A 27,017-nucleotide genomic window follows, 5' to 3' on the forward strand; every position below is an offset into this window, starting at 1 on the left:
TCATTAGACGAGACATTAGATGATCTCCCAGCCCCGCCGGAGTCGATTAACCTTTGGTTGGATTGCCACATCCATTGCGGGGGAACCCACTGTGGTGGGGCTGGAAAATGCCACCCATAGAATTATAATAGCAGGCATGGTATGCTCAACCAACATAAACTCATAAATAACTCATTATTGGCAGAATACTGTATACTGTTAGGTCAACTCATTACAGGAAGGATATGATGCACAAGTGATTTATGAGGATGCTGACAGGGATTAATCACTTTAGGTATGGGTTGTGTCTTTTGGAACAGTGTGTGTGAAGTTATGAGGAGCCTAAATAGTGTGGGTCAGAAGGACCCCTTTCGCAGAGAGGTCAATAATCAGGAGGCACAGATTTAAAGTAATTCGTCGAGGATTTGAGGGAAATTAAGATTTTTTATCCCAGAGAGTGATCGGGTCTGGAACTCATTCCTTGACATTTTGTAGAAGCAGAAATCCTCATCACGTTTAAAAGGTACTTGGTGATACATTTGGAGTGCTTTAATTTACAAGGTTACAGGCCCAGAGCTGGAAAGTGGGCTTCGATTGGATTGCTCTTTTTCAGCCAACGCAGACATAATGGGTTCAATGGCCTCCACCTGTGCCATAAATCTCTGATTTATGGGCGCGACCCTCCAGCCACACTGCGCCGGAGAAGCATCTCGCCGCAGCGCAATGTGGCCGGTGAAAGCCGGGAGACCCCGCTCCCAGGATCTACCTGGCACGCAATGCCTCACGTGATTCACCGTAATCTTGAGAAACGTTGCAAGTTGAATCCCGCCCACGACGGGTAGGATCACAATTGGCAAATTTTTATATAAGAGCGAGCCAGTAAGCCTTACTTTAATGTGTAAATTCCTGAGGTACCTGCGGCTTTGGGCTACAATTGCGGAACTCTGCCGAGCACCTTTTGGTACTGGTTCCCACAAACGGACCAGACGGAACGGCACTTGTGGGTGTCTCCAATGTGATCAGAGGCGCCCAGCTGCATGCTCTTTGGGCCGGGTGGTGCCCTGGTTCTGCCACCTGGGTACCCTGGCAGTGCCAGCCTGACCCCCTGGTAGTGGGTATTGGGAGGGGGGGCGGTGCGGGGGGGGCCGGGGACCCTTCCATATTGCATTCATGTTGGGGGGAGGTCTGGGTATTTTTTGTGGGCCTCAGAGATCGGAATGCCATTTAAAAATGATGTCCCGTTGCAATGGGGAGTTCGAGCGAGCGGAGCTCCCTGTTGTAAAATAAACTGGGCTATGTGCAGCCTTCGCCGCACGTCCCCGTCCAGGCCTCTTATTCAGAGCGAGTCGTGTTGAATAGCCATGTGTTTCTCGGCACTGCGCTTTCTTGGGGACTTTGTTCCCTTTTGGGAATATTGCACACTGTCTTTAATTGGAGTCTCAAAGAAATATTAAATAAAATGATAATGCATGCTGGTTTAGCTCACTGGGCTAAATCGCTGGCTTTTCAAGCAGACCAAGCAGGCCAGCAGCATGGTTCGATTCCCATACCAGCCTCCCCGGTCAGGCGCCGGAATGTGGCGACTAGGGGCTTTTCACAGTAACTTAATTGAAGCCTACTCGTGACAATAAGCGATTTTCATTTCATTTTCATTTTCATTTCATTTCATTTCAAGTGAAACTCTGCTTGTAGCTGGGTGCTGGAAGGATTGTGAGTGTGAGTCTGAGTAAATTTTCAACCTAAATTTTCTCTTCCCATCTAGAAAAACAGCTTGGCTCTGTTTCTTATTATTTATGAAGCTCAGTCGAGACTGAATGTAATGATTTATTGAATAACAATGCCGTTTTGTATTCGTATCCACACACTTGTATTTACATTTTAGACACATTCTTTGTAAATGGCTGTTATTTAAGTAGCAAATTTGTGCCTTCACTGAGTTCCATATGCTGTTTTCCTTTAGTTCCCGAAATTTTAGGATGCACACTTGCTCATTATCTGTATCCTTTGACTTCATAAATCATATCAAATGGTGTTACATTTTAGTGACCTGTCCATCGATTTTTTTTTTAGAAATGCCATTAATTGAAAACTGAAACTGAATGTACGAACAGAATCCAGTTTAAGTTTCTCTGATGAGAAAGAGCGGCAACGATTCAAAACACTGAAACAGAAACTAATGCAAGAAGAGAAAAGGAAGAATCTTCCCAATCTAAGAAAGTCTGGGGTGCAGGATTCCTGTCGACTATATCTAGCATTCCTAGGTAAATGAAAATATGAATATAACTCTGAATTACATATTTTGCCACAACTAGACCCAGTGTGGCGGCATGCAATGATTTATATTTTTCTCTTCTATGCACATCAGTCAACCAATTTCATTCACTATTTACATAGGTAGCACATTGTGCTCTGGATTGTTTCTGTAATCCCTTTTTATACAGACAGGTTATTGGCTTGATTCATAAACCCCCCCCCATCATGAGGCCCAAATGGATGCAAAGCAGGGAGTCATCAGTTTACTCTCATCGAGCAACCAGCTGGCTATCAACCCAATATGCTGGTTTGATTCATAAGGGGATCAGGGTTATGGGGAGAAGGCAGGAGAATGGGGATGAGAAACATAGCAGACTTGATGGGCCGAATGGCCTAATTCTGCTCCTGATTCTTATGGTCTTCTGCTCAATCTCCTGCTCACTGGGCTAAGCATAGGGTTGGTCTTCAATAACAACACCAACTTATTTATATAGTCCCTTTCATATAGTGAAATGGCCAAAAGGAAATTCTTATGAATGTTATCTCAAGTGCCACTCAAGGAGTTATTGGGGTCGGGGAGAAAGGGGGGGGGGAAGGGAGGGGGGGGGATAGCAACGAAGGGAGCACGTCAGCAGGGGGTCGCGGGCAATGACTGCCCGAGGCCATCGGCAAGAAAGGGAAAAAACGGTTTGGTTGCTAGACTGGTAGCGCGGGGGGGGGGGGGGGGGGGGGGGAGGGTGGGGGGTGTGCGCGCGGGGGAGGGCGTGGGGAGGATTTTCCAGGGGGGATTTGTTGTGTTATAATTTAAAATGTAGTAGGGGTAAATGTTTGTATCGAAAAATTTCAATAAAAATTATTTAAAAAAAAAAAGGAGTTATTGGGGCCTGAGGTTGATCAAAGAAGTAGGTTTTAAGGTTAACACCTTCAAAAAGCTAAATGAGGGGGAAATTTGGGGTGGAATCTCCAGAGCTCAGGACCTCGGCAGCTGAATGTGTGGCTGCCAATACTGGAATGATTAAAATTAGGGACTGTGAAGAGAGGCCAGAATTAAGGAGTGCAAATATCTTGGGTGGATTAGAGGGCTGAAGCAGATTACAGAGATAAGGTGCGACGAGAGAGTGGAAGGATTTGAAAATGATCTTAAAGTAGGGTATTACTTAACCAGGAACTAATTTAGTCCGTGAGCACAGAGGTGATGAGTGGATGGGACCTGGGGCGGGATTCTCCCCTACTCGGCGGGGCGGGGGGGTCCCAGCGTAGTGGAGTGGCGCCAACCACTCCGGCGTCGGCCTCCCCAAAGGTGCGGAATTCTCCGCACCTTTAGGGGTCAAGCCCTCACATTGAGGGGCTAGGCCCATGCCGGAGTGGTTGGCTCCACACCGACTGGCGCCCAAACCGGCTCCAACGGCCTTTGACGCCCGGCGCCGGGGCTGGCCGAAAGGCCTTCGTCGGTTCGCACATGCGCCGGTGCGTCAGCTGGGGGATTCTCTTCCGCCTCCGTCATGGTGGAGGCTGTGGTGACGGTGGAAGAAAAAGAGTGCCCCCACGGCACTGGCCTGCCCGCCGATCGGTGGACCCCGATCATGGGCCTGGCCATCGTGGGGGCACCCCCGGTATCCGTTCGCCCGGAGGCCCGCTCGCGCAGCTGATCCCGCCGCCACCAGAGGTGGTTCAAACCACGGCAGCGGGAGAGGCCTCCCAGGGGTGGGACCGGCCCATCGCGGGCCGGAGAATCGCCGCAGGGGGCTTCTCCGCCACCCAATTCCTGGGTGGCGGAGAATTTCGCACCTGATGTGAGTCTGGACGTGCAGCGGGGTTTTAGATGACCTCAGTGTTACAGAGGGCAGAACATGGGAGGTCAACAAGGAGTGGTATTGGAAATTATTTTATTCTTTCATGGGATGAGGGCATGACTGGCAAAGCCAGCATTTGTTTGTCCATCTTAAATTACCCTTGAGGGCAGTTAATAATCAATCACATTGCTGGAGTCGCATGTAGACATGACCATGCAGTTAAAGAGAGCAGATTTCCTTCTCTAAAGGATGGTAATGAACCAGTTGGGTTTTTACGACAATCGATAATAGTTTTCTGATCACCATTACTGATATTGGCGTTCAATTTTCCAGACTTTTTTATTGAATTTAAATTCCACCAGCTGCCCTAGGGATTGGAGACCCTGTCCCAAGGGTTTCTGAATTACTAGCTCAGTAACATTAATACTATGCCACCATCTCACTATAAAGGTTAAGGCTAAGTGGTTATGAGATTTACGGTTAAAAAGTTATATCGGCATGGATGAGGAGTGGAGTCCGGCAGTCTTCATAAAAGTAAAAGTCACCATAGCCCCAGATGACCATTGGCTGCTTTCCCCTTTGAGGGGGAGAGTTAACTGCTGGTGATTTAATCTGAGGATCACCATTCCTCAGGCAAGGGGCAAGGTTGAGAAGGCGGGGCCTTCATGAATAACCTCAGCAGGGTATGGGAATTGAACCAGCACTGCTGGCCTCTGCATCACAAACCAGCTGTTCACACAACTCAGCTGAACCAACGCCCGGTTAGTAATAGTACACATTTCAGTTTTGGTCAGCAACTTCTCTATGGGTTAGATATATCACCAAGGTTGTGAGCAGTTTGGTTCAGCATCAGAGCGTTATCAGGGAGAAGGATAAAGTTGGTAGCTAGAGAATGTAACTTGTGGTGGTACCAAAGGCAATTGCTTCAGAATATTTTGGTGTAGCAACTTCCTGTGCATTAAGTACTGAATGGCAGTTAAGCAGCCAGATAAATGGACTAGACAAATGGCCAAAGATTTAGCTGGCAAGGAGGCTTCATACGTAGGCTTCATAATGATGTGCAGGTACTGTGGATTTACCATGCTAAAGTACCCCTTAATGTCCAAAGATCTGGGGTTGGGGGCGGGTTAGAGGAATAGGGTGGGGAAATGGGCATGGGTAGGGTGTTCTTTCGGAGGTCGCTGCAGCCTTGATGTGCCGATGGGATTTATTCTATGGGTTCTAAGGTAACCACCCTAAGCTCGGTTTCTGTCAAGGTCATGATGTTGATTCGATCATCCACAATGAATTAATATCTAGCTGGAGCCTTATTTACAAATGAGTGGCCGATCTGGAGGGAAACATGGAGAGGGGTGGTGATAGCTGATCCTTTGGCGGAGCCCACAGGGTCAGCACGGGAAGAGGGGGGTCATTTGGGAGGGAAGGAGATTGGCAAGATTAGCCCCCTAAAGTAGAAGGTTGCTGACAGTCAGATGGGGCAGTTGCTTGTAAGGAGGCAGCAACAAATGCTTTGATGAACCTTTGGACGATGCTAAGAGAGGCACAGAGGAAAGCGATAGACTTAGATAAGAGGGAGCCAAGCCTGGGATGGTACTGGAAGAATAGGAAGATCAAGAAGCAGCACGGTAGCATGGTGGTTAGCATAAATGCTTCACAGCTCCAGGGTCCCAGGTTCGGTTCCCGGCTGGGTCACTGTCTGTGCGGAGTCTGCACATCCTCCCCGTGTGTGCGTGGGTTTCCTCCGGGTGCTCCGGTTTCCTCCCACAGTCTAAAGATGTGCGGGTTAGGTGGATTGGCCATGCTAAATTGCCCGTAGTGTCCTAAAAGTAAGGTTAAGGGGGGTTGTTGGGTTACGGGTATAGGGTGGATACGTGGGTTTGAGTAGGGTGATCATTGCTCGGCACAACATCGAGGGCCGAAGGGCCTGTTCTGTGCTGTAATGTTCTATGTTTCTATGTAAGAAGCACTGGAGGGTTGGGTAGGAATTTTGGAGGGTGGAGTATCCAAGGGGAGAGAAATGAATGGAAACATGACAGAAGTGAAATGTCAAGGAGGGGTAAAAAGTAAAAAAGGAGGTTTTTTAAAAAAGTATAAATAGGCATTAAGGCCTCATGTCCAGAGTGGCAGCCGATGTGCAAACCTGGTTACATAATAATTATTGAAATACTTATACTCCTGTAGTAAACGGAATAAAGGGGAGACATTAGAAGGAAATCCAGAGTTAAATTCAAAACAAAGTTAATATAAATAGAGTGGAATCATCATGGAATATCTGTTGTGCAAGTTCAGGGACAACTATGGTGGGTGAGTGAAGTCCAGAAGCTATTTGAAGTGTAGAGTACTGGTGGATGGACTGTGGGAGTTATTTCTGTGGAAATGAGGTTCTGTCAGGTGTACAGATAATCAGCCGCAAAGTATATAAATTGAAGATCACCATATGATCTGGGAGGTGGTGTAGCTCTGTTATTTAAGGATGACATCCGGGCAATAGTTAGGGATGATATCGGTGCTATGCAGGATAAGGTTGAATCCATTTGGGTGGAAATCAGGACTAGTAAGGCGAAAAAGTCGCTGATAGGAGCAGTCTATCGGCCACCAAATAGTAACGTTATGGTAGGGCAGGCAATAAACAAAGAGATAACTGATGCATGTAGAAATGGTACAGCAGTTATCATGGGGGATTTTAATCTACATGTCGATTGGTTTAACCAGGTCGGTCAAGGCAACCTTGAGGAGGAGTTTATAGAATGTATCCGCGATAGTTTCCTAGAACAGTATGTAATGGAACCTACGAGGGAACAAGCGGTCCTAGATCTTGTCCCGTGTAATGATACAGGATTGATTCATGATCTCATAGTTAGGGATCCTCTCGGAAGGAGCGATCACAATATGGTGGAATTTAAAATACAGATGGAGGGTGAGAAGGTAAAATCAAATACTAGTGTTTTGTGTTTAAACAAAGGAGATTACAATGGGATGAGAGAGGAACTAGCTACGGTAGACTGGAAGCAAAGATTTTATGGTGGAACAGTTGAGGAACAGTGGAGAACCTTCCAAGCAATTTTTCACAGTGCTCAGCAAAGGTTTATACCCACAAAAAGGAAGGACGGTAGAAAGAGGGAAAATCGACCGTGGATATCTAAGGAAATAAGGAAGAGTATCATTTTGAAGGAAAGAGCATACAAAGTGGCAAAGGTTGGTGGGAGACTAGAGGACTGGGAAATATTTAAGGGGCAACAGAAAGCTACTAAAAAAGCTATAAAGAAGAGTAAGATAGAGTATGAGAGTAAACTTGCTCAGAATATAAAAACAGGCAGCAAAAGTTTTTACAAATATATAAAGCAAAAAAGAGTGGCTAAGGTAAATATTGGTCCTTTAGAGGATGAGAAGGGAGTTTTAATAATGGGAGATGAGGAAATGGCTGAGGAACTGAACAGGCTTTTTGGGTCGGTCTTCACAGTGGAAGACACAAATAACATGCCAGTGACTGATAGAAATGAGGTTATGACAGGTGATGACCTTGAGAGGATTGTTATCACTAAGGAAGTAGTGATGGGCAAGCTAATGGGGCTAAAGGTAGACAAGTCTCCTGACCCTGATGGAATGCATCCCAGAGTGCTAAAAGAGATGGCTAGGGAAATTGCAGATGCACTAGTGATGATTTACCAAAATTCACTAGACTCTGGGGTGGTCCCGGTGGATTGGAAATTAGCAAAGGTGACACCACTGTTTAAAAAAGGAGGTAGGCAGAGAGCAGGAAATTATAGGCCAGTGAGCTTAACGTCGGTAGTAGGGAAGATGCTGGAATCTATCATCAAGGAAGAAATAGCGAGGCATCTGGATAGAAATTGTCCCATTGGGCAGATGCAGCATGGATTCATAAAGGGCAGGTCGTGCCTAACTAATTTAGTGGAATTTTTTGAGAACATTACCAGTGTAGTGGATAACGGGGAGCCAATGGATGTGGTATATCTGGATTTCCAGAAAGCTTTTGACAAGGTGCCACACAAAAGGCTGCTGCATAATATAAAGATGCATGACATTAAGGGTAAAGTAGTAGCATGGATAGAGGATTGGTTAATTAATAGAAAGCAAAGAGTGGGGATTAATGGGTGCTTCTCTGGTTGGCGATCAGTAGCTAGTGGTGTCCCTCAGGGATCCGTGTTGGGCCCACAATTGTTCACAATCTACATAGATGATTTGGAGTTGGGGACGAAGGGCAATGTGTCCAAGTTTGCAGATGACACTAAGATGAGTGGTAAAGCGAAAAGTACAGAGGATACTGGAAGTCTGCAGAGGGATTTGGATAGGTTAAGTGAATGGGCTAATGTCTGGCAAATGGAATACAATGTTGACAAATGTGAGGTTATCCATTTTGGTAGGAATAACAGCAAACGGGATTATTATTAAAACAATAAAATATTAAAGCATGCTGCTGTGCAGAGATACCTGGTTGTGCTAGTGCATGAGTCACAGAAAGTTGGTTTACAGGTGCAACAGGTGATTAAGAAGGCAAATGGAATTTTGTCCTTCACTGCTAGAGGGATGGAGTTTAAGACTAGGGAGGTTATGCTGCAATTGTATAAGGTGTTAGTGAGGCCACACCTGGAGTATTGTGTTCAGTTTTGGTCTCCTTACTTGAGAAAGGACGTACTGGCACTGGAGGGTGCGCAGAGGAGATTCACGAGGTTAATCCCAGAGCTGAAGGGGTTGGATTACGAGGAGAGGTTGAGTAGACTGGACTGTACTCGTTGGAATTTAGAAGGATGAGGGGGGATTTTATCGAAACATTTAAAATTATGAAGGGAATAGATAGGATAGATGCGGGCAGGTTGTTTCCACTGGCGGGTGAAAGCAGAACTAGGGGGCATAGCCTCAAAATAAGGGGAAGTAGATTTAGGACTGAGTTTAGGAGAAACTTCTTCACCCAAAGGGTTGTGAATCTATGGAATTCCTTGCCCAGTGAAGCAGTTGAGGCTCCTTCATTAAATGTTTTTAAGGTAAAGATAGATAGTTTTTTGAAGAAAAAAGGGATTAAGGGTTATGGTGTTCGGGCCGGAAAGTGGAGCTGAGTCCACAAAAGATCAGCCATGATCTCATTGAATGGCGGAGCAGGCTCGAGGGGCCAGATGGCCTACTCCTGCTCCTAGTTCTTATGTTCTTATGAGTGGCAGGAAATATACTTGGGTCCAGGAGAGTCAATCTCTAGTCAGGAGCCAGGATGTAGCTGATGTTGAAAATTCAGTAGATTACACACAGGCTCAGTAAGCAATAACAGTGAGGAAAGAACTGTAAATTGATCAACTTGACATTCAAATTTAAGCAACGGAGCAGCTGATCGGAGACATGTGTGACATGGTCCAATGCCAGAATTAGTCATGAAGTTCAGATAAGTCCATGAGTTTGGAAGCCAAATTTGAGCAATGAACCAGTGCTCACTGACGAAGGCAGAAAGCAGACATCCACCATTAGAATGAAGTGAACTTAAACAGTGTAAGAGAAGAATCATAGGATTTACAGTGCAGAAGGAGGCCATTCGGCCCATAGAGTCTGCACTGGCCCTTGGAAAAAGCACCCTAACCAAGCCCCCCCCCACCCTATCTCTGTAACCCAGTGACCTCACCCAACCCAATCCAACCTCTGGACACCTAAGGGCAATTTAGCATCGCCAATCCACCTAACCTGCATATTTTTGGAAATAGAAAGTGGGCAAGAAATGGTAGCAAAGAGAAAATGCTGGAAAATATCACAGGTCTGGCAGAATCTTTGACAAAGCATCATCTGGACTCGAAACGTTAGCTCTTTCTCTCCCTGCAGATGCTGCCAGACCTGCTGGGATTTTCCAGCATTTTCTCTTTGGTTTCAGATTCCAGCATCCGCAGTAATTTGCTTTTATTAAGAAAGGGGAGCAAATGGCCAAGTATAAAAGTGCAGTGAGGACCACCCTCAGGAGCTGACCATCGACAAACTATCTTGAAAACTATTAATCTAATGACAGCTTACAAATTGACAATACAAACATACTATGCAAACTTGAGACCTTAACTACATGGCCAGGATTTTTCTGCACTAATACCTGTAGTTTGTCAGTGCTCGCTATTATCATTGGGTAAAATTGAAAGAAGCTTCTGGTGTTGTCACGTGTGGTCCAATGCAAAAATCTGGAAATTGCTGCCAGTAATACCCTACTCCTCCACAGGCTGCTGATCGAATTTGCAGAGATCACTGGCATGAACCTCAGCTAATTACTCACAATCCGAACTCGAAAAATAGCTGAAAACATTATGGGGCTTTTTCTTTTTTTCAAATAAATTTAGTGTACAAATTCATTTTTACCAATTAAGGGGCAATTTAGCGTGGCCAATCCACCTACCCTGCACATCTTTGGGTTTTTTCTTCCTCCTTTGCTCTCTTACTGAAGATTCTTCAATCTACAGTTCAAAGATGTGCAGGTTAGATGGATTGGCCATGCTAAATTGCCCTTAGTGCCCATAAAGGTTAGGAGGGGTTATTTGGGTTAGGGGGATAGGGTGGAAGTGAGGGCTTAAGTGGGTCGGTGCAGACTCGATGGGCCGAATGGCTTCCTTCTGCACTGTACGTTCTATGTATGTTCTATGATTGAAGGATGTTGCTCATCTTGCGCACAGACATGACAGATTCCCTGTAGGGTGTTAAATTCAAAGATGCCAGATGATAGAAATCTCAGCTGACAAACACGTTTGAAATCTGTGGGTGACACAGCGAGGTGAAAGACAACAGCTGTTTCTTCGCCATTCACAGAAAAATCTGAGCCAATGTTAGTTTTTTAGTTATAGAATAAAATTTAGTTAAAAGCATCGCACTTATAATTTTTAAAAATAAATTTTAAGTACTCAATTCTTTTTCATCTAATTAAGGAGCAATTTAGCGTGGCCATTCCACCTACCCTCTATATCTTTGGGTTGTGGGGATGAGATCTATGGGACATGGGGAGATCGTGCAAACTCCACACGGACAGACCTGGGCGCACAGGATCGAACCCGGGTCCTCAGCGTCGTGAGGCAGCAGTGCTAACCACTGTGCTGCCATGCTGCCCAAACACACTTCTAATTTAAGGATATTAGCAGTTTGATTTACTTTCCAACTGAATTTCTATTATCTTAAAGTCACGTGCAGCTGAGAAATTTTGTTTTAAAAAACCTTTGATTTAAATTCATTGCCAACATGCTTTACACTTCAAGGGCTATTGGCAACTAAAGACTAATGCAGCATTTCCCAAACTGGATTCCATAGAACCCAAGGGCTCCATAGGAGACATTCTGAGGTTCTGTAGAAGACATCCCAAGGTTTCGCGGTGGCTACAGCCATTTTAAATTTGATAACAGCTTTCTTTCCAGCTTGTCTTATCACAGGCGCTTTTCAAACTATATTGGCTATTGATCGGCGCGCTCGCCAGCCTATCAGCAGCCAGTGCACTGAAAGTTGGCTTCTGATTGGATGAACTAGAAATAGTGGCACAGTCAGCATTGGAAGTCCCAGGCAAGGCTGGGAGGAAAGGCGTCCGGGTAGTGGTAGAGCAAGGCAGGCTGCGGCTATGGGTTGGGAGGGGAAGCAGCCACGGGTTGGAGGGGAAGCTGCCACGGAGCAATGGAGGGAGAGATGTGTGTATGAGAGAGAAAGATGAGAGTATGTGTATGAGAGAAAGAGGTGAGTGTGAATGTGTATATATGTGTTTGTGTGAGAGAGAGAGGTGTGAGTGCAAGTGTGTGAGGGAGGGAGAGGTGAGAGTGAGTGAGAGCAAGGGGGAGGTGAGTGTGTGTGCAAGAGAGAGAGAGGTGAGAGTGTGAATGTGTGTTTTGTGTGAGAAAGAGAGGTGGAGTCTGAGAGGCAGTGAGAGATATGAGGGGGAGGTCTGAGTGTGAGAGGGAGAGGTGAGTGTGTGAGGAAAATGAGAGTGTGAATGTGTGTATAAGAGGTGAGAGTGCAAAGTGTATGCGTGTGCTTGTGAGAGAGGTGGTGTGAGTGTGTGAGAGAGAGAGGGAGAGGTGAGACTGTTTCCATGGGGTTCTGCCAGTACTCTTGGGAGGTCAAAAGGTTTCTGTGGCTGGAAAAGTTTGGAGACCCCGGGCTAATGCAAAGCAGTGTTCATAGGTCGGCAATAGTTTCACAGAAATCAAACCATCTTTTTCGCATTTAATATTATGTTGTGGTTATTGTTTTAGCAGTTAATATTATGTGACATGGAAAAATGCAAATACCTACTCACAGTGTCACCTACAGGCATATAAGGTATTGAAGGTAAATGCCTATGCATTGACCTTTCGTGTTCATTTAGCCAGCATCAGTTAGCCAGCATCAGTGGAAGTTTTCAATGCATTTTGAAATATACTATTTGAAATTGAGACCCTCCAATAGGTGTTAACCTATTGGGCAGCACGGTGGATAGCACAATCGCTTCACAGCTTCAGGGGTCCCAGGTTCAATTCTGGCTTGGGTCACTGTCTGTGCGGAGTCTGCACATCCTCCCCGTGTGTGCGTGGGTTTCCTCCGGGTGCTCCGTTTCCTCCCACAGTCCAAAGATGTGCAGGTTAGGTGGATTGGCCATGATAAATTGTCCTTAGTGTCCAAAATTGCCCTTAGTGTTGGGTGGGGTTGCTGGGTTATGGGGATGGGGTGGAGGTGTTGACCTTGGGTAGGGTGCTCTTTCCAAGAGCCAGTGCAGACTCGATGGGCCGAATGGCCTCCTTCTGCACTGTAAATGCTATGATATAACTAGAAATTCTTAAGGCTTCTGATATTCTGAATATATCTGCAAGTGGCAAATAGGAGAAAACTATCATCAAAGCATAACATTTGATGTATCCTAAGTCATTAAAATTTAGGTACTCACTTTAAGGAGGATGGTGTGGAGACTGAGTTAGTAGCCTGCGAAAATAAATATGAACTAGGTGCAGGAGTAGGCCATTTGACCCCTCGAGCCTGATGCACCATTTGTTTGTTAAAGATTGATAATCTGATTGTGGCCTCAATTCTACTTTCCTGCGTCCCCCCTTATCCTTTGACTCCCTTGACTATCAAAAGTCTAACTCAGCCATAAAAATGTTCACTGAATATATTATTCAATACAAAAAGCTGCTTAAAAACGAAACAGTGAGCAGGAATCGACCCAATGGCATCGAACCCTCCAATAAGAATATTGTGGTCTGTAACAAGCGCAAGAATGGCAGTGTGGCTAATGCTGCCATTTAAATAACAAAACCAGATTTTAAATTTTTAAATAAAATATTTCTTCTTCATTCTCAACATTTCATGTACAACTGGAATTGTTGGTAATGTTTCTGCCACAGGAAATAATAATGCAACAATTTGTCTTTGAGCCAATGTTTCATTAGGAGCATAGGAACTGGACTTCCTCGATCATTCTACTACTTATTGAAATAATGGCTGATCTGTGACAACCCTTACCCCTTATCTTTGCTCATCTATCAGAGATTTAAAATTACCAATTGACCACCTATCAACTGGCATTTACAGAAGACATTTCTAACTTTCTGCCATCTTTTATGTGTGGAAGGGTTTCCTAACTTCATTCTGAAAGCTCAGGCTCTAATTTTTAAGCTTGTTTCCCCTCTTTATTCTTTCACAGTATGTGGCAATTGCTGGAAAAGCCCTAATTGTCCTTGAACTGAACATTTCAGAGGAGTCACCCACATTGCCGTGGTTGTGGAGTCACTCATAGGCCAGACTGGGTAAGGATGGCAGATTTCTTTCCCGAAAGGGGCGTGACTGAACTAGACATTTATGACAGTTACAAGGGCGGCACGGTGTTGCAGTGGATAGCACTGCTGCATCACGGCACCAAGGACCCGGGTTCGATTCCAGCACTGGGCCACTGTCCGTGTGGAGTTTGTAAATCTCCCTATGTCTACATGGGTCTCATCCCTACAACTGAAAGATGTGCAGAGTAGATGGATTGGCTATGCTAAATTGCCCATTAATTGGAGAAAAAAAGTTTTTTAAAAACTGACAATTGTTGATGGCTTCGTGGCCACCAGCTCTGGGATTATCTTTGTATTCCAGTCCAAAGATGTGCAGATTACGTGGCGAGGCCATGCTAAATTGCCCCTTGGTGTCCAAAGATGTGTTGGTTAGGTTAAGGGGTTATTTGGATATGGCAGGGGAGTGGGCCTCTTTCAGAGGGTCAGTACAGACTCAATGGGCCGAATGGCCCCCTTCTGCAATTAAGGGATTCTATGGAGTTTATTTATTAATCAAATTTGAATTCCACCTGGCGGCATGGTGGAACAGTGCTTAACACTGCTGCCTCGCGGCGCTGAGACCCGGCTTCAATCCCAGCATGGGTCACTGTCCTTGTGAAGTGTGCGCATTCTCCTCCCCACAACCCAAAGATGTGCCGGGTAGGTGAATTGGCACTAAATACCCCCTTAATTGGAAAACATAATTGGGTACTCTGAATTTATTTTTAAGTAAGGAATGAAAACCTTGTTTGTGTAATCACACCTCATAACTCAACTGGCATTCGAGTGTCATTCTAGGCCATGGGATCAAGTCTGGTTCCACGATTTGACAAAATAAATTAAGCTGATGCTGAGTGCCGTTTTGAGGGAGTGCTACATTTGAGGTCCTTTGGGGTGATAATTTTTTTTAAAAATCAACGATTGGATTGGATTTGTTTATTGTCACATGGATCGACGTGCAACTCAAACAGATCATTGAGTACTTGAAAAGAAAATACGTAATTGTCCTGACCATCTTGTAAAAAATATGCTAAAATTACTGAAGGTATGTTTTAATGATGAAAATTTGAGTCTGACAAACATAATTTCAAAGTCATGTTGCAGCTATAAAAGTCCTGCTTAGACTACACCCGGAGCAATTAACACTCAGTCAGAGAGCCAGGTCACAGGATTTGACCGCCCCAGTAGCAGGATTTCAGCTGCCCCACAGACAAATCAAATGGCCCAATAAGTACTTTGCCTAAAAGCGTAATTATTTTTTATTTCTTGTAAACATCTGATTTAGCAAAGTTGGCTCTTCATGGGAAAGAATTTGTGTCGTAGTTCCAGCCCAGTGTGGCCACATGCTGCAGCAATATGAACATTTATCTTTAAATTTAGAGTCTTTCCAGCAATCTACGAATGATAAATATACACCGTCCTATTAAACCACTTTTTGTGATCATTTTATCGGGTTCCAATTATATTTTCCCAGATGGAATGCATTTTGATGTTTTTCAGTTTGAGTCATTGCACCTTAAAAACAATATATAAGCCTTGGAAGAACAGATTCACCAGAATGATACCGAAGCATAAAAAGCTTAAATTATGGTAACAGATTGTACAGAGCCTTGTATTTCCTTCGGTGTAGTCTACTTCACAGGCGCCCAAAACAGGCTCCTGTTCCCCGAACAGGCACTGGAATGTGGCGACTAGGGGCTTTACACAGTAACTTCATTTAAAGCCTACTTGTGACAATAAGCGATTTTCATTTCATTTCACGGCAACATAATTGAGATGTGTTTGAAGATGAAAGGATTTGATAGGGGAGATAGAGGAAAACTATTTCCTCTGTTGGGAAGTCTAGAACAATGGAGCATAACTTTGAAATTAGAGCTGGTCATTCAGGAATGATGCCAGGAAGCACTTCACACAAAGAGTAATGGGAGGCTGGGAACACAATTTCCTCCATAAAGCTGTTGAAACTATGTCAATTGGAAATTTCAAAACTGACATTAATTAAAGAATTTGAAACCAAGGTAGGTAAATTGAGTTAAGATGCAGATCAAAAATTATCTAGTTGACTGGCTTGAGAAGCTAAAGGGTCTACTTATGTTTCTGCTGTGCTTTCTTTGGGGAGGGTCCTGCTAACCTGTGCGGGTGTGCAGCCACACAGCAGGTTAAAGATACTGCAAGGGACTTGTTGTGGGACAATTACCACGAGTGTGCAGCTGCACAAATAGATTTAATGAGACCATGCACTTAAAAAACAGTAATGCATAGCAACTAAATTTTGAAGTGAAATTTGGTTTTTAGCTTTCTATTTCCAATGAAACATTGAGTATTTTATTATGTATTTCAGGGAGAAGACTCCTAATCTAAATGCATTATTTCCTGAGTTGACAGCATATGACATGACTATTCAGACAAAGAGAAAGCATGAACTTAGATTAGCTGCAATGAAAGAGCACAAAGAAAAGCAAGCATTTATTGAACAGAGGATGAAGTGAGTACTATATATTTTTTGCCCTCTTGATGCAATTGCGTGTGTTTCACTGGAACAATGATTCGTTTCACACTTTAATTAAGCTATTTTCATGGAGGGTTATGCTGCATTGAGGGCCAACTGTTTTTAGCACAGCACCCTTGACAAAGTTTCCTTTTTTTAGGAAAGTTGTCATTTTTATCCGGTAGTTGCTTAAAATGTTGTTTATGCTTACAAAATGGATTAAAACTTTGAATTAAAATAATTATTAGTTGTGACCAATTTATAATAAAAGGCAATCCGATGCCATTCTTGGATTTAATCAAATATAGTTCACTAGCTAATTAAAAAGACAAATCTATTTTCTACCTAACTAATAGGTGCTATTTTCTAATTAGTTCATATCCTCCATACATTGTCATGAAAATTTAAACATTTGTCTAAATAGGTACACTGATTTATGGCTTGGAAATCAAATTCAGCAGTTATTATAGAAGAGTCATTTATTTACCTGCTGCCATACATTTCCAGTCTTGACATTTTCTTTAAATGTTGCATTTAATTTTATGATTTAGGGCAGACCTGTAATCGAGCAAAAAGAGATCAACCTAACATTTGAGATATTCTACTGAGGGCTGTACAACTCAGAACCCCTCGACGGGGATGCGGGGATGAAACGGTTCCTCGATGGACTGGACATGCCAGTCGTGGGGACGATAGGCCGAGGGAGCTGGAAGCACCAGTAGGACTGGGAGAGATCATGGAGAGTATCAGCTCCATGCAGGCGGGGCAGGCGCTGGGACCGAACGGGTTCCCAGCGGTCTTCTAAAAGTAATTTGCACCAGCCCTGGCCCCACACCTACGGGACATGTTCGCAGACTGCTAGCGAGGGTCACTCTGCCTCCTACACTAACAAATGGCCACAATATCGCTGATACCCAAGAGAGCCAAGGATCCGATGGGATGTGGAGCATATATAGACCCATTTCACTGCTGAATGTAGACACGAAGATGCTTGCAAAGATCTTGGCCAAGAGACTGAAGATCCGCATACCAGAGGTGGTCGCAGAGGACCAGGCGGGCTTGGTCAAGGGTAGGCAGCTAACTGCGAACATCAGGCGGTTGCTAAATGTAATAATGACCCCTTCCGGGGAGAGAACAGCAGAGGTGATCATCACCCTGGATGCAGAAAAGGCCTTTGACCGAGTTGAATGGAAGTACCTCTTTGAGGTGCTGGAGCAGTTTGGGCTGGGGACGGGATTCACGTCATGGGTGAAACTCTTGTACAACGCCCCCAAGGCGAGTGTTCAGACCAGCACCACCAGCTCTTAATACGTCCAGCTACACAGAGGCACAAGGCAGGGATGCCCACTTCCCCCGCTCTTGTTCTCCCGGCTAAAGTCCAACATGTTTGTTTCAAACGCGAGCTTTCGGAGCACTGCTCTGAAAACTGGTGTTTGAAACAAACATGTTGGACTTTAACCTGGTGTTGTAAGACTTCTTACTGTGCTCACCCTAGTCCAACGCCGGCATCTCCACATCTTGTTCTCCCTGGCAATTGAACCACTGGCGATTGCACTGCGAGATGTGAAAAGCTGGAAGGGTATACAAAGAGGAAGCAGCGAGCACAGAGTTTAACTCTGAGGATAACCTGCTACTCTATGTCTCGGACCCACAGAACAGCCTGAAATGCAATTTCTGAGCGAGTTTGGAGCCTTCTTGGGCTACAGACTCAACCTGGGCAAGAGCGAGGTATTCCCGGTGAAACCGAACGGGGGAGGGACAGAGCTGGAGGAACTACCATTCAAACTAGCCCAAAACAAATTCTGCTACCTGGGGATCTCGATAGCCAATAACTGGACACAGATCCAAAAGTGGAACCTGACCAGTCTAATCAACACGGACATCAGGATGGGGGGTACTGTGAGAACATATATGGACGGTTACTGGACCGGGTTTCCACTGGATGAAACTAGAGGGAAATGGGAGGATGAACTGGGGACGGAAGTGGATTGGGGAGTCTGGAGCGAAGTACTGAGCAGGACCCAACTCTACTTCCTCCTGTGCTCGGCTAAGCCCTATGCAGTTTAAAGTGGTGCACCGAGCCCACCTGACCAGAACACGAATGAGCAGGTTCTTCCCGGAGGTGGAGGAAATATGCAAATGGTGTCAGGGAGGCCTAGCCAACCACGCCCACATGATCTGGGCATGCCCCAGACTTGTCGGGTTCTGGACAGCCTTCTTCGAGGCGATGTCCAAAGTTGTGGGGGTGAGAGTGGAATTGTGCCCGAGAGTGGCAGTCTTCGGAGTATCGGACCAGCCAGTCCTTCACATTGGGAAGAGGGCTGGCGCCCTGTTTTTGCGTCCCTAATTGCATGCTGGAGAATCCTGCTCGACTGGCGATCAGCAGCATCACCCAAAACTGCAGATTGGCTGGCAGACCTGGCAGAATTTCTCCAGCTGGAGAAGATATAGTACACCATCCGAGGGTTGGACGAGGGCTTCTACAAAGTTTGGGGCCAACAACAAAAAAATAAAGAAGGGAAACAAACGGTACAGGGGAAGGGGGGAGAGTGGGGTGGGAGGAGGGGACCGCTTGTAAAAACTTGTACATAGGACACGGACTGACTTGTAAATATCAGACACAATAGAACTGCTACTTTGTAAATACCATGTGCCTTACACGTCAAACTGTTACACTATAAAAGTTGAAAATGCCAATAAAAATATTTTTAAAACATTTTGTTTATCATTTATATGGATGTAACATCATGTACCACACTGAATGTCCAGTTTCTGTGCGTTATGATGCTGTGAAATCTCAATGAGTCAAATTCAGATGATCTGTAATTATGCCTCTATCAAAGTTATCAACCATCTCTTCCGGCAGAATAGACTGAACAATGATCGTGATTAGCCGGAATTCCTCAGTGGCCGATCAGGTTAACCAATCTTTTGTTCACCGCCAAGGAGAAATATAATGCCAAAATCCTTCTCAAAACAGGTGCTTCCACGGCGCAAGCAAACCAGTCTCTTATGCCATGGGACATGTGATCACACTGACCAATTAGAGTGGATTGGTTAGACCTAATTGCACTCAAATTTCTCAGTGAAGCGGCATGCAAAGTATGTAAGTTTGGCAAAGCCGGTGCGAAAGTTAAAAGTATTGTTGACTGGAGAGAAGATGAAGTTGAAAGAGCAATTAGAAAACCATGCATTGTGAAAGAATGGGATATCCTGCCATTAAGTTTGATCATCATTCGAAAAAGCAAGGGGAATATCTTGGATCAGTTCAACAAACAGACATTCTCTCCAGTAAGGAAGAGGATGAAAACGGCTGCCTATCCTGTTATTGAAGAAGCTCCGCTAATGTGATTTAATGCATGCCCAAGCAGAGAACATCCCCATTTCCAGACCGAGATGAGGAGGATTGTCTTCTCTCAGAGGTTGGTGAATTATTTACCGCAGAGGGCTGTAGAGACTTGGCCATTAAGTATGTTGGAAATCTCACGGTGCCAAGGTTCCAGGTTTGAACCCGGCTCTGGGTCACTGTCCGTGTGAAGTTTGAACATTCTCCCCGTGTTTGCGTGGGTTTCGCCCCTACAACCCAAAGATGTGCAGGGTAGGTGGATTGGCCACGCTCAATTGTCTCTTAATTGGAAAAAAAATAAATTGGGTACTCTAAATTTATTTTTTCAACGTATGTTGGAAGTCTGAGACAGATAGCTTTTTAATCAGTAAAGGGATCAAACATTATGGGTAGAAAGCAGGAAAGTGGAGGTGAGGATTATCATATCAGATCAGACATGATTTTGTTGAATAGCGGCGCAGGATCGATGGGGCTGAATGTCCTACTTCTGCTCCTTCATCTTATTGTCCAGTTTAATTCTGCCGGTATGGGAAGTTGTCACGACGAAGAAGACAGAACACATAGAATTCACCTGGTATGACAGTTTGCTAGACCAATTGAAGGAAGCGCACAACATCATCTTCTGCTTGGTGAGAGGTGAGGGTGCTGTTGAAATGATGGATGACTGGCTCAAAAATGGTCTCGTCCATGTCATGTTCGAGTATGCACAAAGACACATTTTTAACAGGTTTGAAACTGGACCATTTGACTATCTTTTGCTGTTTGATATTTAAGGGAGACGCATTAACTGAGCAAAGAATGTGTCACTCCATGGTCTGCGCCAACATGGACAGCACCATAAGGCTGCTGCTTCTCATGATAAGGAAGCCCATGATGCTTCACAGAAATCAAGGAGACCCATGCAGTACGAGGCAAATAAAACCGCATGGATGATTGTCAACATTTTTGAGGCATTCGTCAGGAATGTGGACATAACGTACGATCAAAAGGAAAGGAAGATTCATTCACAGTACCACTGTGTTTAACTGTGTGTTCTTAATTTGACATTTGAATCTGAAAAACAGAAAGCAATGTTAGAATGACACAATATGCAGCAGAAAGTGTAGAACGCATTTGTAAGCATATAAAGGGTTACATAGAGATACATTCATATGCCAAATTGGGCCTCCTTGGCTATCCCGAAACCGTGCTTTACCCAAATTTGAATGTTGCTTCCCTGGGATTTGACTCATCTGCAGTTTTTGTACTATGATTATTCCGGTATTTTAGCCAAATTGGACTTGAGCTGTGTCATACTTTTTGTTCCTTTCAGAACAAAGTTTGTGAAAGTCATATTTGTTGAATGAAGAAATGGTGCACTTTGAAAGGTGACACACTGCACTGGAGTTTAGGTTGTGGAACAGGAACTGAATTCCTATACTGGTTGGAAACTTCAGCCAGCCACTTAAAACGTTTTGCTACTGTATCAATTCTGCTTGGACCCATGTGTTGTTTCAACAATGGCTCAGATTTTGTGGTTAGTGGTGAAGGAATGGTGCTCGTTGCTCATTATGCTTCCAGCCTCCAACAGAATTTGTATGGGCTTTTATGTGGTGACTTGATGTAGTTAAAGATCCTTTTCAGTGTGTTGCCTTTAACAGGTGATCTGTCATGTGGGTTAGCAGGACAAGCTCTTCACCAAACACATTGAGGAAGTCTCGCAGAGCTACGAAGAGTCTGAACTAAGAAGTATAAATTTGAATATTTAATGAAAAAGTCTCACTGAGCTACGTAGAGTCTGAACTAAGAAGTATAAATTAGAATATTTAGTTCAATTGCTTCGACTCCCTGGTCCAGTGCACGGTCAATTCCAGCCCCTCTTGACCAATAGTCGCAACACAATTGAAATTAACAAATAATTCTTAGAGAATGCCCAAAGTCTTTGGTCTTTGGCTGCCCAATTATTAGTCACCAGGTTTGTAAATTCAAACACAATTAATTTTTATTAATAATAGCTACAATTAAATATGCAGCAAATATAGCTGGTTAACTATTATCTAATTCCTATCCCCCCTCTTTAACTCGCCCCACCCTCTATATACACACACACACACACACACACACACGCATCATTGCAATCAAGCCAAGTGTGTCAGGATCAGATTCTGACAGAAGGAGGGCTCAAACGTTTGTGTACAATCACTTTTAGCAATTGCCATTGAGAATGTGGAAAATTTAAAGCATAGTAATTAAACTTTCATGTAGCAAGATAAGTCCTTCTGGAAAATGGAAAAGTTTACTGGAACACATTCCTCAGATGACAATCAAAGTGTATGGGCGGGATTCTCCGACCACCCCCCACCCCCCCCGGGCCGGGTCAGAGAATCGCTGGGGGTCGGCGTGAATCCCGCCGACCGCCAAATTCTCCGGCCCTCCAAAAGTCGGCGAGGTGTGAGTCGCGCCGCCCGCCCCGGAGAATGGCGGGGACCAGCGCGACTCAATGGGCCCCGGGGCTGCCTGAAGTGTCCGGAACGCGATGGGCCGAAGTCCCACTGGTTTTTTGACGGTCCCGCCGCCGTGGATCAGACGAGGTCCCTTACCGGCGAGAACAGGCACGTGGGCAGGCTTTGGGGTCCTGGGGGAGGGGGCGCCGGGCAATCTGGCCCCGGGGGGTGCCCACACGGTGGCCTGGCCCACGATCGGGGCCCACCAATCGGCGGGTGGGCCTGTGCCGCGGGGGCACTCTTTTACTATGCGTCGGCCGTGTCAGCCTCCGCGATGGCCGACGCGTAGGTGACCCCTGCGCATGCACGGGGATGACTTCAGCAGCCGCTGACGCACCTGCGCATGCGCGGACTGTCGCCGGCCGGCGGAGTCCCTTCAGCCCCGGCTGGCGTGGTGCCAAAGGCCTTCCACGCCAGCCGGCGGGGCGCAAACCACTCTGGCGCCGGCCTAGCCCCTGAAGTTGCGGAGGATTTTGCACCTTTGGGGCGGGCCGACGCCAGAGTAGTTCACTCCACTCCGTCCCGCCGGGACCCCCGCTGGGAACAGGAGAAACCCGCCCTATATCCTTCAAAAGGTGACATTTTCGCCCAACATGAGTGTGTATGGATTCCAAGTTCAGATTTCTGAGTCTGAATATTATGTTTTAATTTCATAAGATTTCATAGTTTTCAGACAGATAACTATGTTTCGATATGAACTTTACAGAGTTGCATCCAATTGCAATAGTGCTTAAAAGTTCTTAAGTACTTACCTTGTCACCATGAAAGACACACTTCCTTTCTGATGTTACTCAAAACCAAAGGTGTAAATGTGGGACCTGGCAGCTGATCTAACTACACAAATGAGAGATTCAGAACTTAGATGCAACTGCACAAATATAAATCTTGCAAATATGCAAATTCCTATTGTTGCTGACTCCATCATCTAATGCAAATCAAATAGATCCAGTACCACACAATAGAACATAGAACATAGAACGATACAGCGCAGTACAGGCCCTTCGGCCCTCGATGTTGCACCGACATGGAAAAAATCTAAAGGCCATCTAACCTACACTATGCCCTTATCATCCATATGCTTATCCAATAAATTTTTAAATGCCCTCAATGTTGGCGTGTTCACTACTGTTGCAGGTAGGGCATTCCACGGCCTCACCACTCTTTGCGTAAAAAAAACCCACCTCTGACCTCTGTCCTATATCTATTACCCCTCAATTTAAGGCTATGTCCCCTCGTGCTAGCCACCTCCATCCGCGGGAGAAGGCTCTCGCTGTCCACCCTATCTAACCCTCTGATCATTTTGTATGCCTCTATTAAGTCACCTCTTAACCTTCTTCTCTCTAACGAAAACAACCTCAAGTCCATCAGCCTTTCCTCATAAGATTTTCCCTCCATACCAGGCAACATCCTGGTAAATCTCCTCTGCACCCGTTCCAAAGCTTCCACGTCCTTCCTATAATGAGGCGACCAGAACTGTACGCAATACTCCAAATACGGCCGTACTAGAGTTTTGTACAACTGCAACATGACCTCATGGCTCCGGAACTCAATCCCTCTACCAATAAAGGCCAACACACCATAGGCCTTCTTCACAACCCTATCAACCTGGGTGGCAACTTTCAGGGATCTATGTACATGGACACCGAGATCCCTCTGCTCATCCACACTACCAAGAATTTTACCATTAGCCAAATATTCCGCATTTCTGTTATTCTTTCCAAAGTGAATCACCTCACACTTCTCCACATTAAACTCCATTTGCCACCTCTCAGCCCAGCTCTGCAGCTTATCTATGTCCCTCTGTAACCTGCAACATCCTTCCGCACTGTCTACAACTCCACCGACTTTAGTGTCGTCTGCAAATTTACTCACCCATCCTTCTGCGCCCTCCTCTAGGTCATTTATTTTTTTATTTTTTTTAAATAATTTTTATTGAAATTTTTCGATACAAACATTTACCCCTATTACATTTTAAATTATAACACCACAAGTCCCCCCTGGAAAAACCTCCCCACGCCCTCCCCCGCGCGCACCCCCCCACCCTCCCTCTCCCCCCCCCCCCCCCCCCCCCCCCCCCCCCCCGCGCTATCAGTCTAGCAACCAAACCGTTTTTCCCTTTCTGCCGATGGCCTCGGGCAGTCCTTGCCCGCGACCCCCCGCTGACGTGCTCCCTTCGTTGCTATCCCCCCCCCCCCCCTCCCTTCCCCCCCCCCCCCCCTTTTCCTCCCCGGGTTGCTGCTGTTTCGGCCTCCGGCTCCTATCTCTGATCCAGAAAGTCAAGGAAGGGCTGCCACCGCCGGAAGAACCCCTGTACCGACCCTCTCAGGGCGAATTTGATTCTTTCCAATTGGATGAAGCTTGCCATGTCGTTTAACCAGGTGTTAACGCTTGGTGGCCTTGTGTCCCTCCACTGAATCAAGATCCTTCTCCGAGCTACCAAGGACGCAAAGGCCAATATTCCGGCCTCCCTTGCCTCCTGTACTCCTGGCTCCACCCCAACCCCAAAAATCGCTAGCCCCCACCCTGGTTTGACCCTGGTTCCCACCACTCTCGACACCGTCCCCGCCACCCCCTCCCAGAACTCTTCCAGTGCCGGACACATCCAGAACATATGTACATGGTTCGCAGGGCTTCCCGAACACCTAACACACCTGTCCTCCCCCCCCGAAGAACCGACTCATCCTAGTCCCCGTCATATGGGCTCTGTGCAGCACCTTAAATTGGATGAGGCCCAACCTTGCGCACGACGACGACGAATTGACCCTCTCTAGGGCATCCGCCCATGTCCCATCTTCTATCTGCTCTCCCAGCTCCGCTTCCCACTTGTCTTTCAGCTCCTCTATCGGTACCTCCTCCACCTCCTGCATTATTTTGTAGATGTCCGAGACCTTCCCTTCTCCGACCCAGGCCCCTGACAGCACCCTATCACTCGCCCCTCCATCGGGAAGCAAGGGGAATCCTTCCACCTGTCGTCTGGCAAATGCCTTCACCTGCAGGTATCTAAATGTGTTCCCCGGGGGGAGCTCAAATTTCTCCTCCAGCTCTCCCAGGCTCGCAAACCTCCCCTCTATGAACATATCCCTCAGTTGCCTGATGCCCGCCCTGTGCCAGCTCTGGAATCCCCCGCCAGTGTTCCCCGGGACAAATCTGTGGTTCCCTCTCAGTGGCGCCGCCATCAGACCCCCCCACTTCCCCCCTGTGTCGCCTCCACTGCCCCCAGATTTTAAGGGTGGCCGCCACTACCGGACTCGTGGTATACCTTGTGGGGGGGAGCGGCCATGGTGCCGTTACTAGCGCCCCCAGGCTTGTATTGCCGCAGGACGCCCTCTCCATACGTTTCCAAGCTGCCCCCTCCCCCTCCATCACCCACTTGCGCACCATCGATGCGTTCGCCGCCCAGTAGTATCCGGAAAGATTGGGTAGCGCTAATCCTCCACTGTCCCTACTCCGTTCCAAGAAAATCCTTCTCACTCTAGGGGTGCCATGCGCCCACACATAGCCCATAATGCTGCTAGTTACCTTCTTGAAGAAGGCCCTGGGGAGGAAGATGGGCAAGCACTGGAACAGAAACAAGAACCTCGGGAGGACCGTCATTTTGACTGACTGCACCCTCCCTGCTAGCGACAGCGGTACCATGTCCCACCTCTTGAACTCCTCCTCCATCTGCTCCACCAGCCTTGAAAAGTTCAGCTTGTGGAGGGTCCCCCAGTTCCTTGCCACCTGCACCCCCAAGTACCTGAAGCTCTTTACTGCTCTCCTAAAGGGGAGCCGCCCAATTCCCTCCCCCTGATCTCCCGGGTGTATCACAAAGACCTCACTTTTACCCACATTTAATTTATATCCCGAAAAGTCCCCAAACTCCGCTAGTATTTCCATTACCTCCGGCATTCCCCCTTCCGGATCCGCCACATACAACAACAAATCATCCGCATAGAGTGATACCCGATGCTCCTCCCCTCCCCTTGTCAGTCCTCTCCAACCCCCTGAACCCCTCAGTGCCATCGCCAACGGTTCGATCGCTAATGCAAATAGTAAGGGGGATAGGGGGCATCCCTGCCTGGTACCTCGATGGAGCCCAAAATACTCCGACCTCCTCCCGTTTGTAACCACACTCGCCATCAGGGCCGAATACAGCAGCTTCACCCACTTGATAAATCCCTCCCCAAACCCAAACCGTTCCAGCGTCTCCCACAGGTATTCCCACTCCACCCTATCGAATGCCTTCTCCGCATCCAGTGCTACCACTATCTCAGCCTCCCCCTCCACTGCTGGCATCATAATTACATTCAACAGCCTCCGGACATTTGTATTAAGTTGTCGTCCCTTTACGAAACCCGTCTGGTCCTCATGGATTACCCCTGGCACACAATCCTCTATTCTGGTTGCCAGGACCTTTGCCAACAGTTTGGCATCTACATTCAAGAGGGAGATAGGCCTATAGGACCCGCACTGTACAGGGTCTTTGTCCCGCTTCAGGATCAAGGAGATCAGGGCCTGTGACATTGTCGGGGGCAGAGCCCCCCCCTCTCGCGCCTCATTGAAGGCTCGCACCAGCACTGGACCCACCAAGTCCACATACTTCTTACAAAATTCCACCGGGAACCCATCCGGCCCCGGCGCCTTCCCCGCCTGCATCTGGCCTATCCCTTTAACTAGTTCCTGCAGCTCTATCGGCGCCCCCAGCCCCTCCACCCGTTCCTCCTGGACCTTTGGGAACCTCAATCTATCGAGGAAGTTCTCCATTCCCCCCCTCCTCCTGGGCGGCTCAGACCGGTACAATTCCCTGTAGAAATCCCTGAAGACCCCGTTCACCTCTTGCCCCTTCTGCACTACGTTCCCTCCCTTCTCTCTCACTCCCCCAATCTCTCTGGCTGCATCTCGCTTGCGCAGCTGGTGTGCTAGCATCCTGCTCGCCTTTTCCCCGTACTCATAGACCGC

General features: G+C 46.4%; 1 protein-coding gene across 1 annotated transcript in view; it reads left to right on the forward strand.

Moving 5' to 3' along the window:
• The window catches only part of LOC119950982 (leucine-rich repeat-containing protein 27-like), a 141,937-nt gene that overhangs the window by 95,650 nt on the left and 19,270 nt on the right, over nt 1-27,017 (forward strand). The window contains exons 6-9 of the mRNA XM_038774015.1: nt 2,091-2,240; nt 12,887-12,960; nt 13,701-13,753; nt 16,104-16,247. Coding sequence (XP_038629943.1) covers nt 2,091-2,240; nt 12,887-12,960; nt 13,701-13,753; nt 16,104-16,247 — 421 coding nt within the window. The remainder of the gene's footprint in view (nt 1-2,090; nt 2,241-12,886; nt 12,961-13,700; nt 13,754-16,103; nt 16,248-27,017) is intronic.

The sequence above is a fragment of the Scyliorhinus canicula genome, chromosome 16 (genome assembly GCF_902713615.1).
Source record: "Scyliorhinus canicula chromosome 16, sScyCan1.1, whole genome shotgun sequence".
Taxonomy (NCBI): domain Eukaryota; kingdom Metazoa; phylum Chordata; class Chondrichthyes; order Carcharhiniformes; family Scyliorhinidae; genus Scyliorhinus; species Scyliorhinus canicula.